The sequence below is a fragment of the Brassica napus genome (assembly GCF_020379485.1).
Source record: "Brassica napus cultivar Da-Ae chromosome A2 unlocalized genomic scaffold, Da-Ae chrA02_Random_37, whole genome shotgun sequence".
NCBI classification, from domain to species: Eukaryota; Viridiplantae; Streptophyta; class Magnoliopsida; order Brassicales; family Brassicaceae; genus Brassica; species Brassica napus.
Window position 1 is genome coordinate 14,913 of NW_026013958.1, and position 16,630 is coordinate 31,542.

General features: G+C 36.2%; 4 protein-coding genes and 2 pseudogenes across 6 annotated transcripts; 3 read left to right on the plus strand and 3 right to left on the minus strand.

Annotated features, from left to right (window-relative positions):
• Positions 1 to 407: 407 nt before the first annotated feature.
• LOC125594054 lies at positions 408 to 2,985 on the plus strand (annotated as a pseudogene).
• On the plus strand, positions 2,655 to 5,971 carry LOC125594059 (alpha-1,3/1,6-mannosyltransferase ALG2-like). The gene is made up of 5 exons (XM_048770375.1): positions 2,655 to 2,755; positions 3,466 to 3,606; positions 4,503 to 4,589; positions 4,666 to 4,830; positions 5,307 to 5,971. The coding sequence occupies exons 2-5, from the start codon at positions 3,543 to 3,545 to the stop codon at positions 5,309 to 5,311; spliced, it is 321 nt and encodes a 106-aa protein (XP_048626332.1). The 5' UTR covers positions 2,655 to 2,755; positions 3,466 to 3,542; the 3' UTR covers positions 5,312 to 5,971.
• Positions 4,830 to 5,971, plus strand: LOC125594060 (alpha-1,3/1,6-mannosyltransferase ALG2-like). Its single transcript, XM_048770376.1, has 2 exons — positions 4,830 to 5,428; positions 5,562 to 5,971. Exons 1-2 carry the CDS (start codon positions 5,408 to 5,410, stop codon positions 5,835 to 5,837), a joined length of 297 nt encoding a protein of 98 aa, XP_048626333.1. The 5' UTR covers positions 4,830 to 5,407; the 3' UTR covers positions 5,838 to 5,971.
• Positions 5,972 to 6,066: 95 nt separating this feature from the next.
• LOC125594056 (BES1/BZR1 homolog protein 4-like) lies at positions 6,067 to 8,398 on the minus strand. The gene is made up of 2 exons (XM_048770370.1): positions 7,852 to 8,398; positions 6,067 to 6,944 (listed from the first exon to the last, which is right to left on the minus strand). The coding sequence occupies exons 1-2, from the start codon at positions 8,065 to 8,067 to the stop codon at positions 6,279 to 6,281; spliced, it is 882 nt and encodes a 293-aa protein (XP_048626327.1). The 5' UTR covers positions 8,068 to 8,398; the 3' UTR covers positions 6,067 to 6,278.
• Positions 8,399 to 9,144: 746 nt separating this feature from the next.
• LOC125594057 (N-acylphosphatidylethanolamine synthase-like) lies at positions 9,145 to 11,025 on the minus strand. 3 transcript variants are annotated; one of them, XM_048770371.1, is made up of 6 exons: positions 10,891 to 11,025; positions 10,424 to 10,660; positions 10,182 to 10,312; positions 10,025 to 10,110; positions 9,683 to 9,820; positions 9,145 to 9,613 (listed from the first exon to the last, which is right to left on the minus strand). In XM_048770371.1, the coding sequence occupies exons 2-6, from the start codon at positions 10,630 to 10,632 to the stop codon at positions 9,320 to 9,322; spliced, it is 858 nt and encodes a 285-aa protein (XP_048626328.1). In that variant the 5' UTR covers positions 10,633 to 10,660; positions 10,891 to 11,025; the 3' UTR covers positions 9,145 to 9,319. The 3 variants fall into 3 exon arrangements, with proteins under 3 accessions (XP_048626328.1, XP_048626329.1, XP_048626330.1); XM_048770372.1 differs by lacking the exon at positions 10,891 to 11,025 and adding an exon at positions 10,854 to 10,882; XM_048770373.1 differs by lacking the exon at positions 10,891 to 11,025 and having other exon boundaries at positions 10,444 to 10,882.
• Positions 11,026 to 11,280: 255 nt separating this feature from the next.
• On the minus strand, positions 11,281 to 13,799 carry LOC125594055 (annotated as a pseudogene).
• Positions 13,800 to 16,630: the final 2,831 nt, after the last annotated feature.

Here is a 16,630-nt window from a genome sequence, read left to right on the forward strand (position 1 = left end):
TAATTCGGCTTTCTAAACTTTCTGAAATAACCAAATTTTTGGGTTTCAGCTATATTTCGATTTATTTTCTAGAAAAACTCAAAATATTTTGGTTAAATTTGGTTATTTTAATTAGTTCAGTTGTTTTGATTAATTTCAGATATTTCAAATACTATTAACTTTTATAATTTTGAAAACTGAATCAAAACCTAAAACAAAAAAGTTCTGTTCGGTTCAATCTGCACGCTTACAGAGAACTATGGTAAACATGTTACAAGTTTATAGTTCATTACCTAAATTGTTCAAAACAGAGATTTAGGGGGCTATTAATAAAAAGTAAAAGTATATGGTTTAACTAGTTACAAAGCATAGAAATAGATTGAAGACTTTATAAAGCAAAAGTTGAGGCGTTACAATGCAATAAACAGCAAATTGTTAAACAAAAAGGAGTATTTGTTGCTGTAACGAAAAAAAAAAGTGAAACTCGCCGGAAAACAAAGTATGAACGTTTACGACGACGAGTCACTGAAGCAGGAGGTAATCTACCTCCACTCCCTCTGGCACCAAGGCCCTCCCACCCGAAACCCGATCCACGACCCGGTTCAGAGATCCAGGCCCAATTACATCCCTCCGGCGGATTTTCAGCTTCTCTCTCGCTACGGAGCCAACCCTATTCACCCCCAACCTCCCCTCAGCAACAAGCGCTCCAGACCCGGGTCGGATCGTGAATGGCCCGTGAAGGAGCTGCCCCGTTATCCTCCCCACGGGCTGGCCCGAAGCCAAGCCGTGCAAAAAGGCGCGACCTTTATCAGATTCGGAGAAAGCGAAGCTCGCCGTGAGTCAGATTCAGAGAGACACCCACCGCGCTTGCCGCGAGTTTTTCGGCAAGAGAGCAGCAACATCTGGTGAAGAATCGGATGCTGATGATGGAGGAGGAGGAGGAGGAGGAGACGAGGAGTTTCAGTTTCTGTCGAGGCTGTTCGAGGAGAACGCGAAGCTGAAGGAGAGTTACGAGAAGAACACTGTGCATGGAGAAGTGTGGTGTCTCGTCTGTGGTGGGAGCGGGGAGAAGAGTGTGAGGAAGTTTAAGAACTGTTTGGCTTTGGTTCAGCATTCGCTTGCTATTCACAAGACTATGAGGAATCAGCATAGGGCTCTTGCGCAGGTTGTGTGCAATGTTCTTGGATGGGATGTTAACAATCCTGTTGCTTCCAGCCAAAAAGACTCTCAGGTTAGATCTATTACCTTGAAAAGAAGTTAGCATTTGCAACTGTTACATTGATTTGGTTTGTGTTATTATGGTTAAAGACTGGCTTATAAGTGTATTATGTTGTTGTAACAAAAGATTAATCATATCCTTTGGTTGCTTTTGAATAGTTTAGATTAATGTTCTAGAAATCGCTAACTAGGCGCTAGAACTAGCCACTAGTCGGATTATTCGAGATGAATCATATAATTTGGTAGCTTTTGAATAGTTTTGATAAATGTTCTAGAAATCGTTAGGTGGTAACTAACTAAGCGCTAGAACTAGCTACTAATCAGATTATTCGGACCTAGCCGAGGCCTAGGCGTTAACATATATTTATATTAGATATTTTAGTTTTTTTTGTGTCTAATAAGAATATTATTTTGTTGAATTATAAAAATCAAATATACAAAAAAAAAATTAGACAAATTTATGGATTTGTACTAAGTACTAACATTATTGCTTGATTAAACAGATTTAGAGACCAATTTCAACCGATTTAGAATGGTTTAAAACGATTTGAATAACATAAATCCGATTTAAGAAAATTGGGTTTTGATCATTTAGAAATGCTTTTTTTTTTCTTTTCCTTCTCAGACATTAGGGGTAGAGGCGGCTGTGGAAGGTGCTACTGAGCTGCCTCCAGACCTAAAGAAGCTTCAGGAGAAACAACTTGTGATGTCTGCTGAGGAACAGGCAAAGGCTGTTGTGTTACAAATGCAGCAGAATGCATCAGAAGCTTTGAAAGGCATTTCTGTCAAGGATACTACTGGTTCAGTAGAGAATGGTGATGAACAAGTTTCCGAGGAGTTGGAGTCAATATCACGACTCTTCTCAGAGAACGTTGAGCTGAAAAGTTACTACGAGAAAAACTCTGAAGGTGGACACTTTGTCTGCCTAGTGTGTTGTGCTGCGACTGATAAGAAGATGTTAAAGAGGTTCAAGCACTGTCATGGACTTGTTCTGCACTCTACTAAAACCCCGAAAATCGCAATAAGAGCTCACAAGGCTTTTGCTCGGTTTGTATGTGGACTACTTGGGTGGGAGTTTGATCATCTTCCACGTAGAATAGTGAAAGGTGGTGCTCCTCTTGTCGAATCTAGTGCCAACCAGAACAATGAGAAGCCATCATCGATGATCGAGGTTAGAAATTTTACAAAGAGAACAACAACTCTTTCCTTACTTCTTGTCCTATTGTTCGCTAACTGAGTTGTGGTGTCACCTCAGGAACATATGAACGAAGACGAAGTCGATTTTCCAGAGGAAGATAACGAGCCATGCGTTGGAAAGTAGATGGTAAGTATACTTACACACCTAATCACAATTTTCTTATATATTGTTTTTTGGGTTGCTTTCAGGCATTCGTCTAGTTGATCGATTGGCTGTGTTTGAACAACAAGGAACTGATGTTTTTGTCTTCTCTAAGCAGGATGCAAGCACAACCAAATAACACATTGTTCTCTTCTGGGAGTTCAATTTAAAGATTCAAGATAAACAAAGTTATGTAAATGGAGGGCACTGAATCTTCAGGTACCATTACTAGTTTTGTTCATCTCATAAGTCTTCTTATGACTTGCCAGACTTGGTGCAGAGTCATCATTGACAATGTGTATACCAAACTTTTGATTCTAAAATTTTCATTACTTAAGAATACTCTCTTCTTATCATTGAGAGATTTGGAGTATTCTAATCTTGAAATTTTAAAGATACTTGAAAAGAAAATGTTGCCAGACATTTAATAAATAATTTTATTTATATAAGAGAACAGTGGCATAAATATCAAAGATTTGGAGCAGTTTTGAAAACACCATTGCAAATGTGAAAAGTTTTGTACTAAAAGCTGTGGGCATGCATCTTACAAACAACAGAAGATTTGAGGTATCTTTGCAAGTATCTAAAGATATGGGGTTTGTATTATAAACGCTAAACAGTATGAAGCTTTTAAATACGAGAAGATCTCGGGCAGATTTTAAAATACCAAAAGAGCTGGGTTAAAAGTTAAAACATACCAAAAAGGGTTGGGCGTTTAGTAAATAGCATAAATAGACGAATAGTTTTGAAAATACCATCAGTATTTCTGCATCAATTATGAAAAAGATCCAAGGTGTTATATGGGATGTTCCAAAATATCTGGAGCTATTTTGTAAAGATGTAATAAAAACAACAATAACTGAGTTTAATAATTGCGTGATAAAAAATATATTAAAATAATTACCTATTAAGGTTTCTTGGCTGAACAGATAGGCCTTTAATTAAAACACCCCAGGAAGACACGACAGAGAAACAGAGGCAGTGACTCTGCAAATTCAGATAAAAAATGGGGAGAGAAGAAGGCTCGAAGAAGATGAAGATCGCCATTATACATCCAGATCTTGGTATAGGTAACGTCCTTCATCAAGCGTTCAATGAATATCCACTGAATAAACGCATTTCAGAGAAATCTATTGGAGAGAAGATCCCACATCGAATATATATGAAAGGGACTTGAGTAATATATAAGGGACTTGGATCAATACACTAATTGCCAATTGGTTTTAGATGGAAGCCCAAGAAACTTATCATGGTATCAGAGCCAGGTTCTATTAAGTTAAACCCCTAATTAATATTAACCCTACCCGACCGGGTATATAGGTCGTAATTGACTCGCTCGACCGAGTATAACTGTCTTAAGAAGTTTCCGAGATTTCTGGCCGATAAGAGCCATCATCTCGAGGAGGGGTATTAAGGGATATGTATCCCACATTGGAAAATCAATGGGACATTAAGTAATATATAAAGGGTTAGGGCCAATCCACTAATTACCATGATAAGTTTCTTGGGCTTCCATCTAAAACCAATTGGCAATTAGTGTATTGATCCAAGTCCCTTATATATTACTCAAGTCCCTTTCATATATATTCGATGTGGGATCTTCTCTCCAATATCCTCCCTCGAGATAATGGTGCGTATAACCATTAATCTCGCAGAATCCATCATACCCCCTCCGAAATCATGCTTTTTATTTTCTAGCGATCTCGGCGGAACTGAGCCTTCTATGGGCCATCAGCTAATGGGATGATCGGGCCACTGTCCGGGCCGGATTAATGGGTCAGGGTATTGGGCCCGCTCTGATACTATGATAAGTTTCTTGGGCTTCCAACTTAAAACCAATTGGCAATTAGTGGATTGACCCAAGTCCCTTATATATTACTCAAGTCCCTTTCATATATTCGATGTGGGATCTTCTCTCCAATAAGATCGAAAGCTATTTTAGCAGAGAGATTGATCGTGGATGCAGTGGTTGAGCTTGCCTCGCACGGTCATAAAGTTAATGTATTTACCTCTCACCACGACCATTCTCGATGCTTCGAGGCAACTCTTTCGGGTCAGTAACCATATTTAGCTTCAGTTTCAGACACAAATGTAATCTCATGTCTGAAGTGAATATAATGTGTATCCAGGCGTATTTCAAGTAACGGTGTATGGTTCTTTCCTGTCACGCCATATTTTCTACCGGTGCTTGTTTGTTTGCTCTTTGTGTTCTCTTGGGATGGTCTACCTTCGATGTTGTACTAGCAGACCAGGTTTCAGTCGTTGTCCCATTGCTGAAACTCAAAACATCAAAAGTATTCAATCTTTGCTTTAGTCATCGTATCATGTTTTTGTCACTTAATTGTCAATAGCAATGTTGGCAAAATAGCAAAAACTATCTTATAAAAATCTGATTTGATTTAAGTAGTTCAAATCAGTTTAAGCTGTCGTAGATGAGTTAAAATCGGTCTAATTCGATCTAAATAGATGTAAATCAGTTAAATCAAGTAACAATATTAGTGTAAGTCTACAAATTTTGTCTGAAATCGTTTTTTGTATATCTAATTTTATAATTCATCAAAATAATTTTATAATTAAACTAAAAAAATTAAAATACCTAATATAAATATATACTATATCATAAATAAACAAATAATTTGTTAACGAATAGACAGGGTGCCTAGGCCGAATAATTCTCCGCTAGTCGCTATGCCTATACAAAGCGCCTAATTACCACCTATTGATTTCTATCTGCATCATCAGTTCTTTTATGCTCATTTGTCTTGACCAGGTTGAATTTCCTCTCTATAAACCGCTTTGAGAAGAAAAAGAACATCAATCTAGCCGTTTCAGCTTTTGCTATTCTATGCAAACATAAGCAAAATCTAACCGATGTTGCCCTTACCGTTGCTGGTAAGTGTTCCTCTCTCTTCCACAATCTAATATTGAAAGAAGGTTTTACTGTCTGCATTCCATTGTTCAGTTACCTTCTTCCTCCTATTGTGTCAATCTCTTGGGATTCTCATGATTCAAAATCAAATGCTAGGATGAACATTTTGGTATAGTTCCATTAGAAGCAATGGCTGCATACAAACCTGTGATAGCCTGCAACAGCGGTGGCCCTGTGGAGACAATAAAGAACGGAGTAACAGGATATCTCTGTGAACTGACTCCAGAAGATTTTAGTTCGGCGATGGCTAAGTTTATAGAGAGTCCTGAGTTGGCGAAGGGGATGGGAAGTGAAGCGAGGAAACATGTGGTTGAAACATTCTCTGTGAATCAGTATCTTGTTCATGTACTTTCAAGTCCTAAAGAAGATTGACATTCCTCTGTTTGGTAATCATATATCTTTTTACCATACAATATAAGACGTGACAGCTAGCAAACATATACTTAAAAATACTTGCAAGACTTTCTCTGTAACTTTTCTTGATTTATACTATTTATAGTCTTGAATTTGGACAGAGAAACAAGTAACTGTGGCTTATTGATTGCAGCTTAATCCTGATAATATTTAGAAATGTGATTCTAACGACTATCAAAATGTCAGATTAGTGAAGTTGAGAAATGGGATTCATGAGTAATCCCATCCCACAACAAAAGAATTTCTTATCATCAAATAAACGAATATATAAAGTTGTGTTTCACTTTGAGCCTTAAATGGAAAAATAAATTAAAATAAAACTGAAGCAAACATATTGAGAATGGTTTGGTTGAACCGGTTTTTTCAAGAGTGTAAGGAAAATGTACAGGTGAGCTGCAACTACCTGGTGCTTGAGTTTCCAAGAGTGAGCTCAAGATCATCAGAACCACTCACCTCATGTATCCTCTCTCCTTCCCATGCCTTCACCAACCCATTTGCGTTACTCCCAAACGCAAACTCTGGAGGAGCCACAACGGCTTCAGACATTGGAACATCAGCTGTCTGAGGAATAGCCGGTGAACATGTCCCGCTTTGACCTGGTGTCCACAATATTCTTGACCCGCCTCCACCTCCTCCTTCTTTGAATCCAAAAGGGTTTTGTGAGACAAGGCTAAACGTTGGTGAAGCTGGTACACTTTGCGCAAGTTGAATCCCTGAGAACCATTCAGAGTCAGGGATAATTTGCTGCCTAGTGGGACTAGGAGGTGTTGAGGAGACAAAGAAAGAGTTGTTGATTTGTTGGTTCATTCCACGAGATGTTGGGGAGCTTAAAGGTGGGGTTACGGGAGCGCTTATGGAGCCTCCAGGGATGTAGAGGTAATTAGGGAGCCTTGATGATGAAGAAGCTGAGGAGGAGGAAGTTGTCGAGAGGTGTTTGAGCCATGGGATGAGTGATTGGCCATCTCCAGGTGTGAGATTAGCGAAAGAAGAAGAAGCTGGACTCATGAAGTTGGAGGAGCATGGACTGCCACCTATCTCCATACGCTCTACTGGTCTACTACTTCCCTGAAAACATATCAAAACATAACTGATCAGATGGAGACTATAGAGAAACACGAATATATACTTACTCAGTTCCACAAAAATAATATTTATGAATTGTTTACACATATTAAGAAAACAAATGAATTTTCTATCATTTTCATTATTTTCTGCTAATTTCAATTTTAGTTAAAAAAAATCTTACCAACAGTAATTTAGTAAACTCAATTAATAATTTTATAAACAGTTACAATTTACTACAATTTTTTTTCCAAAACTTTTTATCTTTGTAGAACGGACCGAATATTAAGTGGTGAATGTGTGTTAATAATTAACATCCCTAGTTAATGGTAAGGTCTAGAGATGAGCAAAACTAAACTGAAACAGCAAGTTAGTTATTGTCCCAATCAGCTAGGTCTAAGTAAAGGTTTCACATAATAAAAACTCTTTTATTAGTATGTTTCTTTAAACCGATGGAGTCAAAGGATACTGACCCCGACAGAATATCATTGGACTCGGTTCTCGAGATATGAACATAGACTTGAGAGACAATAAAGCAAAAGTGCACACATGCTTTTTCCAAACAAATCTACAGATCAAAACAGTACACTTTGAACTCTGTGCAATGACATTTTAATCAACTTTTCTGGAGATCTATGCTACTTTGCTTTTCTCTTTTGGTAGGTATCATCTGAGAATAGACTAGACCGAATCGCAAGTGAATCAAGACACTGAGAGAGAGAGAGAGAGAAAGAATCTTCTTTTAGATGAACGCATAACAAAAAGTTACACATAAAAGAATCAAAACGTTTGACTAAACGCTCATCTAACGCTAACCTACGCGCAAGGAACACGTTAGCAAGCTAGAACTTCCCCGCATGTTAGATCATGTTCCGACACTTTTTAAAGACAAAAAAAGTAAAGACCGAACCTTGCGATAAGTAGTACCATCTGGTTCAACGATCCAACCAGCCTCGTTACAGAGTGCTTTAAGCACTTCGTTGTTGTCACAATGCTTAGGAAGCTCGTAGTTTCCGTACATTCTCAACCCGGTGAAGATCTTCGCCGCGATCGCTCTCCTCCGTCTCTCTCTCCTCTTGTTGTTCTCTCTCTCCCTCCACGTCGGCATCCTCGTCCCTGACGTCATCACTCTGTTTTTAAAGATAGATCAGATAGACAATTCTCAAGCTTAGCTTGAACCTTCTCTGAAACAGTACCCTCAGATCTGGAAAGATCGATACTTGCGTGCTCAGACAATCTCCGATCACTCTAAAAGTTTCAAGAAGCTTAAGCTTGTTTGAGGATAAAGGTAGCTTAAGCTGAAGGCGGAGGATCAAGATGCTCAGTGGACTCTACGGTTGTTAAATTTTCCGGTGATCGGAGGAATTGGAGAAGAAGAAGATGAAGGAGCTTAAGCTAATCAAGAACTCTCTCGTGCCAGAGGAGAAGCTGTTTAATACTTTCATTACAAATAGGCAAGACTATCCAATTTACCCTACATTTGACCCTATATTTACGAAACTGCCACTACGTGATGTCACGCGTGTCCTCCGGACCAAGCACGTGGGAACACGTATCTTTGCCCATGATTCACTCCTAATTTACGAATTTGCCACATGTGCAATACTAACGTGATCCGGTTTACGAAAATGCCACGAGACCGTTTTTGCTGACCTTTGGAAGTTTCCTTTTTCACGTGATGGTGCGTCCCCGGCGTGACCATGTAGGGTCCATAAAACTGCTTATTTCATTCGCGTGGGAACCACTCGCTGCAACGGTGGTTCGATAGTCAGACGTGGCCGCCGGGCTTGTGTGTCATCCACGTTTGTCTCTTAACAGAACCTTCTCTCTGTGTGTGTTCAAAATCAAACCGGTTGTTCGAAGGTGTTTCTGTCCAACATCAATGATTCAGGCAGAGAGACAGAACTTGCCTGACAGGACACAAATAACTGTCTTTGTTACATTTTATAGAGAAAAATAAATCTATCTAAATATCTTTTTTTATAATATAAGGTATTAGAAGTCCAATCTATTAGTGTAAATACTAAAACATCTAGTTATTAGTGTAAATAAAATCATCATGATATGTGTCATTAAAAATATTATTACCAGTATTTCGAATGTGAAAAAGATTAGCTTTCCTCTTTGCAATTGACATGTCTATTATTTTTCTGATATAATTGGTTTCAAACCAATTCTAATAAAATAAAATGTTAAGCATAACTAATCATTCGAGCTATTTTCCTTTATTTAAATTTAAACTGTTACAATTTCTTTCTTATTACAATTTGTAGAATATTTCCTCAGCTCAAGATAATATTAAATAAACGAAATAATTGAAGACCGTACCGGATCTAAACCGGAAACATCAAAATTGTGAACCGGATTCTAATCTGAAGTCACAACCGCTTGGCTAACAGTCTCAATGTTTCCAACGAGGACTGAATCTTCTCGGAAAGAGCTGTGTAGAGACATTTCTGAGCAGTTTCATCTAGCTCTTTGCCAGCAGAAGAGAGCACAGGCCATTTCGCTTCTTGAAGAGGAGGAACCAATACATGACGGGAAGCTGAGAAAGCGGTCTCAACCATCATGGGAACATCAAACTCGATTGGTTCACCAACTACAACTCGAAGGTCTTTGTTCCACAGCGGGAACGGTGGTCTTCTACCGTAGAAATACTTCTCCGGCATCATCTAAGTTAGTTATAACAGTGTAAGTAAGTAGCTAGTTTAGGATCCATGGCTTATTCAAAGACATGTTACCTCGTCAAAACCACGGTGGATTATCGGCAAGACGATTGGTGTAACAGGGCAACGAGCGATGAGGCTTGCGGTTCCCCATTTAAGACGTCTTATAGGTTCATCTTCTTGAAACACCTTGCCCTCTGGGAAGGTATGCAACTACTAGTCAATGATTAAAACCAAAAAGGTTAGAGTTCAGAAAATATCTCACTATTTGTTCAAGATTATATAATATATGAATACTAAGAGGTTCGGGGTCGAACCCCGTAATCCCAGGTCCCCAAACCACAATATATAATATTAGATTTGTCCTAACGGTCATCGAACTAGGGACCTCTAACGCAATGTGCAAGATTAACTTACCCAAGATCCATCTTTTAATCGTTCAAGAGCTTCACTCATGTGTTCTTGATAGATTCCACCACCTCTAGTTATAGGTATACACTTGCCTGCTCATAAGAACTCGTTAACATTTCTTACCTGAAAAGAAGCTACAAAACAAAAGAGAGAGCTTACTTACCAGTGCGGAAGATGTAGGAGAAGAAAGAGTTCTTGAAACATATATCCTCAGCAGCAAGCACCCATCGAGCCAACTCTGGATCTAAAGAAAGAAGACCCTTGAACCCTCCCCACATTACTGGATCATCTAAACTGATTACAAGAAGAAAAAAAGAATGAAATGGCTCAACATTGAGATGACAAGAAGGAAAGAATTGAGATTATTATTTTAAAAAAAGAAGGTTTTAAACTTTTTGAACTAACGTGGACATGTGATTACTAACAGTGATGAGAGGAACACCAGGTGGTCGTGAACGGACAAGAGTCATAAGAGTATCTGCATTGTGAACTTTGGTTTTGTTGCAAAGATTAGCTACTGCTCTCGCGAAAGCACCAACGGCTGTTATCACAGTTTTTCTTGGGATTCCTCCCAAGTGATCAGATCTTGCTGCCCATTCCATTATCCTCCCCATTTTAAATCTCAAGCTTCAAAGTTCTCACCTTTACACAGATCATAACAGAAGCTTAAGAAATCGAAAATGTAAGAACTTTGTAAAGCTAGTTGAACATACAACTCGATGTAAAGGTTCCGTAACTAAGTATCATTTCCTAAGCATCAATCTCTAAAACAGTAAAGACCGAGTAATCTAGGAAACTCTAAACGACAGAACTGAACTATTAGAAACGAGTCTACTTTAAGATCGAGAGAAAACTTCGAAAAAGATGAATACTTGCGATTAGAAAGGAGCGAGACCACACGATTGGTCTAAGAGGAGAAATTGAAGAAGCTTTGCTTGGGGAGAAGAAACTCAAGAGGCAGTGTTGGTCTGACTCGGTACATTAGATGAGAATACCGGTTTAGAAATAAACCGGATATTTTTGTCGGCAAATACCAAGAGATATACGTATTAAACAGTTGACAGATACTAGCAGAGTTCAAGAAGCATCACTGGTTCAATATCGAGAGAGAAACACAACCATACGAGTTGGAATCCAAGAAAGGGAAGCGGTTAAGCATTTGAAGCTTTTGGAAGTGTTTTTAACTAACTAGGACTTCTTGTATCTTATTGGTAACTATTTTTCTGCAATCTGTGATCGATTTATTTATTAACAATCCTTTGTTGGTTCGTATGCCAAATCTTTATTGCTAAAAAGACAAACATAACACCAATTCCAACCTTTGAAACGATCCAGTTCCAAAGAGATGATAAACGGGAAGTATAAGAGAAATCACCCAGACGAGCCAAAACAATAGGCTCCTTTTAACTGAGATAAGAGATACATTCACTGATTCACTTGAACAAACACACAAGACTGAAGACGTTCTTATAAACGGGATCTTGGTTGTGTAAAAAGGTATACTTCGTCATAACCCTTCCTGCGAGATATATAAATCCAAAGAATCGTTAAAACATACAATAAACAGCAAGAGAATTGTGTACAGATAGTCCAAGGTGGCTTTACCCTGCGTATCCGCAGTACGTAGGCTTGTAGTTATAGATGAGGTTCTTCAGCACTTTTTCAGAAGATGGTCTGTTCAGTGACTTCCTAGCTTCACTGCACCAACACTCAAATCCATGAGAAAACAAGTACAAAAACGTCGTTGAAAAACTACGGAAACCTTCTACGCTTATTAGAGATGTAGATGTTACCTGACTAAATAACTTGCAGCGTACTGTGTCACCTGGATCGCGTCTGCTGAGTGTGGAATTTGAGATGAACCCCATTCAAATGCATTTTTCTACACAGCATTTTTTTTTTTGAATTAAAGTTGTTCATAACATAAAGAAGTTTAAACATTTTAACCAGTGTAACACAATAGAGACATAACAAGTGAGGTATATACCTCAGGGTGCCACTGAAAGCCAGTTATTGGGTACTTCTTTGCTTTAACAGTTGAAACATAAGTCTGCAAGGAAGTATAGTTTAAGAGTAAAGGTCAAGTTCTAGAGTATGTAGAAGAATCCTTATCCATGGTCTATATCATTACCTTGCTGTTTTCATCAATGCAGGTTGTGACAATTTCAAAGAAACTAGACAGAGCATGGTTGGCTTTAAATTTTTCTGGTGTGATACCCCACTGGAAAATAACAACAATTTCTATCAGCCAGTACATAGAATGTTAACTAAAAGATAAAACGATTCAAGAATAGAAAGCAGACATGGCAAGAAGATTTGCCTAACCATAGAGAGTTAATGTCTCTTTAAACTTTAGCGAGTTCATGATATTCTATATATGTTCTGCTGCAGTTCATAAAACTAGAGGTGGCAATACTAACCCTGTGTTTCTGCATAACCAAACAGTCTGTACTGAGTTTTCTCAACAACTCTGGAGGAAATCTGCAAAATATGACACAGTATGATTATGAGTAGAACAATTTTGCAAAACTAAAAAAGAATCATGAAGAAATGAAAGCACCTTTGGAATAAGGTTCCTTCAATATTAACATTTTCAACGAATTGGAGACTTGACGCATTATCTTCTGCATCAAATCTTTGAAGAATGCCTCTGTCCTGTTGTAACAAAGACAAAGAGAGTAGATGTTTTAATATGGAGACTGCAGCTTCCCAAAGTGCTGCACTATACTGTATTCACTCAGATCTATATTCAAAGCAAACGCGAGTTTGTAAAGAAGAAAAGAGTCACCTGACTAACGATGATAGACATAAGCTCGAAACCGAGACAAATGCCATATATTGGAAAATGCTCTCCAGCATCATTTCTCTCTAAAGCTTTCTGTGCGAAACATCAGGTAAATATTAACTTGTGACTCCATGGGTTATTTCATCTATTTTCTTAAAGATTATTTAAACGTTTTCTCTCTTTATATTATGGTTTCCATTCTCTTTATGTTTAGTGATTGTCAATCAGGATTTTCGCAATCCTACAAATATACTCAAGTAACATGTTGAAACAAAATATAAAGGATGACAACTTACTTTGAAGATTTTTGTAACCATGTCGAAATACTCATATTTTTTAGCCCCAACCACCAGTGAATATCACACATTGACTAGCTCTAGCTTCTGTACTTCACCAAAAAAGCCACAACTAAACTGAGTTAAGCCAATGTTTTAAACACAAAGGAGCAAGGTTTCAGAGAACAGAATATGACCTTGAAGAGAACATCTTCAGGCTCGTTGTAGATAGAGGGATGACACGTGCTCCACCTGCCTCCGCGAACTTCACGTAAGAAAGCCGCGATGTAAGTCGAGGTCGTATCATTGTGTCAACCGACGCCGACGCTCCATCTCCAGGGTGGCTCAGTATCCCTATGACCGGTCTGTAGTTCAGTTTTGGATCCGGGGAGGAGCAAACAGACTCGAAGAACCGTCAGCGCGGTTTGACTAGGGAGGTATATGGAAGCAGAAGCCTTGGCTACACCGATGTCAAGGAGTAGGAAGGGTAGACAGAAGCAGAGCTTCCACATCTTGGAGCCAAATGGTGAAGGATTCGCAGCGTTGACCAGGAGAGATGTGAGTGAGAATGATGATCTAGCTTTTATTTATTTATAGAACCAAATCGTGTAGTATCATACTATCTCATCCATCATCATCTGACTCGAATCATTGAATTCCCACGCACACACTTTTCGAAAACCAATCTGGCTTTCTTTCTAAACTATTCATTAATGCCAGAAAGGTGTTTTGTACTACTCCCTCCGTTTTTTATTATAAGTCGTTTTAGAGAAACTTTTTTGTTCCAAATTATACGTCGTTTTCGGTTATCTATGTAAAATTTATTAATAATTAATGTTGTATGACCAATAGTAATATATCTTCTATTTTTCTATTGGTTGAATTGTGGTTAAGTAAATAATTAATGATGTTTTTATTTAGAAAATATAAGAAATTAATGGTTTTCTTAATCTACGTGCATAGCTGTAAAACGACTTATATTAAAAAACGGAGGGAGTATTTTATATTTTATGATCTGTGTGGAGGTCAATTCTCTTTATCCACGTAGATCAGATTTGATGGGAACGAGCGGTTTCTCGGAGCTACTTAACTCCGGCTATGTCGACAAAAAAGGGTAAATTCGTATAAAAGCAAACTCTATAACTCTAAACTAGAGATTGAGCCGCGCTGGTTTGTATATTTTATACATCGATATTTATTTTTCATAATTAGTGTTATATATTTTAGATGTATCATAATATAACTAATGATATTCAAAAGATATGGACGAATCAGGTAATATGGCTATTTTGTTACAAATATCCGAATCCGTTTTAGATATACTGGTTATTTAGATATTTTTAAGTTCTTGTACATCAGAACTGAATTTATCCAAATCCAAAATGACTCAACCCAAAACCCACACATAAATTTATAATATTTAACCGAGACTTTGTTTCAAAACAAAAAAAAAAACGATACCCGAAAGGAACAACATGTACATAAATGGATAGATAATCAATACCATTAAAAGAGGATCATTCACTTAATAAAAATTACAGTTTTCTCAAAAATACCCTTATTTTTACAAAGGATGAATAAAATTCATTAATGGCATTTAAGTTCTTTGGTTTGGGCCTACATGTACACCTAAATAGATCTATAAAATATGGGTCTATATCTATTTAAAAGATATACTAACTTTAAATTATATATGTATAAATATATTACGAAACTATAAATAAATTAGCAAAACATGAAAATCTCATTTTCTTAAATTACATATCAATATTCAAAACAGATCATTTGATATTATACATTTTTTCAATACAAACCAAAATCCTATATCCTCCACCATTATCTCATATAAATATTTAAATATCATTTTTCCATTTATAATGTCATTTTATACATAATATTGATATGGCAATTACGAGTGTTCAAGAAAATTTTTAAAACTATATTAAAATTAATTTTTAATTCTAAAATTAAAAACACAAACTTCTATAATAGGTTATTAATGACGAAAATAAACTAATAGTCATATCAATAAGTTTTTTTGGTATTATCATTTTTTATTTGGATAAACTATAAAAAATTTATCAAATTCTAAGGAATCACTAATTTAATATAATATTAATAAATATGAGCCAATTTAATCAATTTAAAAAAAAAATTACTATTAGATATTTTGTAATCGGATCAATGGTATCAGATTGCAGGTTAATAGTGAGTTTTTGGATTTTTACCTGGTTATATCAGATTTTTAATTAACAAATTTTTCATTAAATCCGAACCGGATTATAGGTCCAACCATGAATCTAGGTCAGATATGAAAACAAATCTTAAAACTCAAACATTATCGTAGAACACCTCCATATTCGAAAATAAAAAATACCATCTTTTGAAGAAAGAAGAAAAAACAAGAGAAAAAAAATGATATAACCCTAAAAACTCAATTGTTATGGTTCGAAACAAAAATAATGGTAATTTGCAAATCAGTTTTTGCAAATCAGTTTTCGATTAGTAAATGAAAAACAAACAAACCCGCGCTTTCTAAGCGCGGGTCAAAATCTAGTGTTCATTTATAACTGATTTTATAAACTAATAAAAAAATCTATTTTTATGTGTTTGGCTAAAATAAGTAAAATAAAAGAGTTTTTTGTTAAGTAAAATAATTATATGGAGTGAAAATTAAGTGGCAATAAATGTAGCACATTTTTATTATTTTGATTTAAGTTATTATTTTATTTACAAAAACATATCTTTGAATTATGTTTTTGGCTACGTAATTTTCCACCGATTGAAACTCAAATAAAAATGTTTTAATAAAACAAACTAAATCAAAAGTTTAATCATATGCAAAACCTAGTTATTTAACATTTTTGATTTTATAATTGGCACAAAGTTAATATTGATTAACTAATAAATAAAAATATGCACTATTATTATGGTAATATAATTAATGATGTGAATTATTGTTAAAAGTAATATAATTAATAAAATTGTTAAACTAAGTGAAATATGGAAATACAATTAATAGATACTGCTATTCAAATATCCAAACAAATTTTATTAAAACTACGATTCAAGTTTCCAATCTCATTGTGTACTTCAACTTTAATAATATAGATATAGAGGGGCTTATTGTATTAGGGATTTCATCAAATTTCAGAATTTATTTAAATTCTCCCTTATTAGATATGGTGTTCATAAAACCTCTTACAAATTCTAGGTTATTGAATTGAGTATTTGTAAAAAGCCAACCAAATCCTCCCTTATTGGAAAATATGGATTTTATTATCAAAAGTTTTTTGGGATTGATAGAAAAATAAATTTGTACGTCAAACCCAATAAAGAAGAATACCATCTAAATAGATGGAATTTTTCAAACAAAAAAAACAAAAACAACTATTTCATCATCCTTTCTAACCAGATGAGTTTATCGCTCTTAATAGTTTTCTCTGACTTCTATGGAACCGACAGGTTCTAGTGCTTCCTGCTGTTGTGAGATACTTGATTGCATGTTTTAGTTTCGGTGGAAGTTTTGTTTATGGAATTGTAATAATGAGA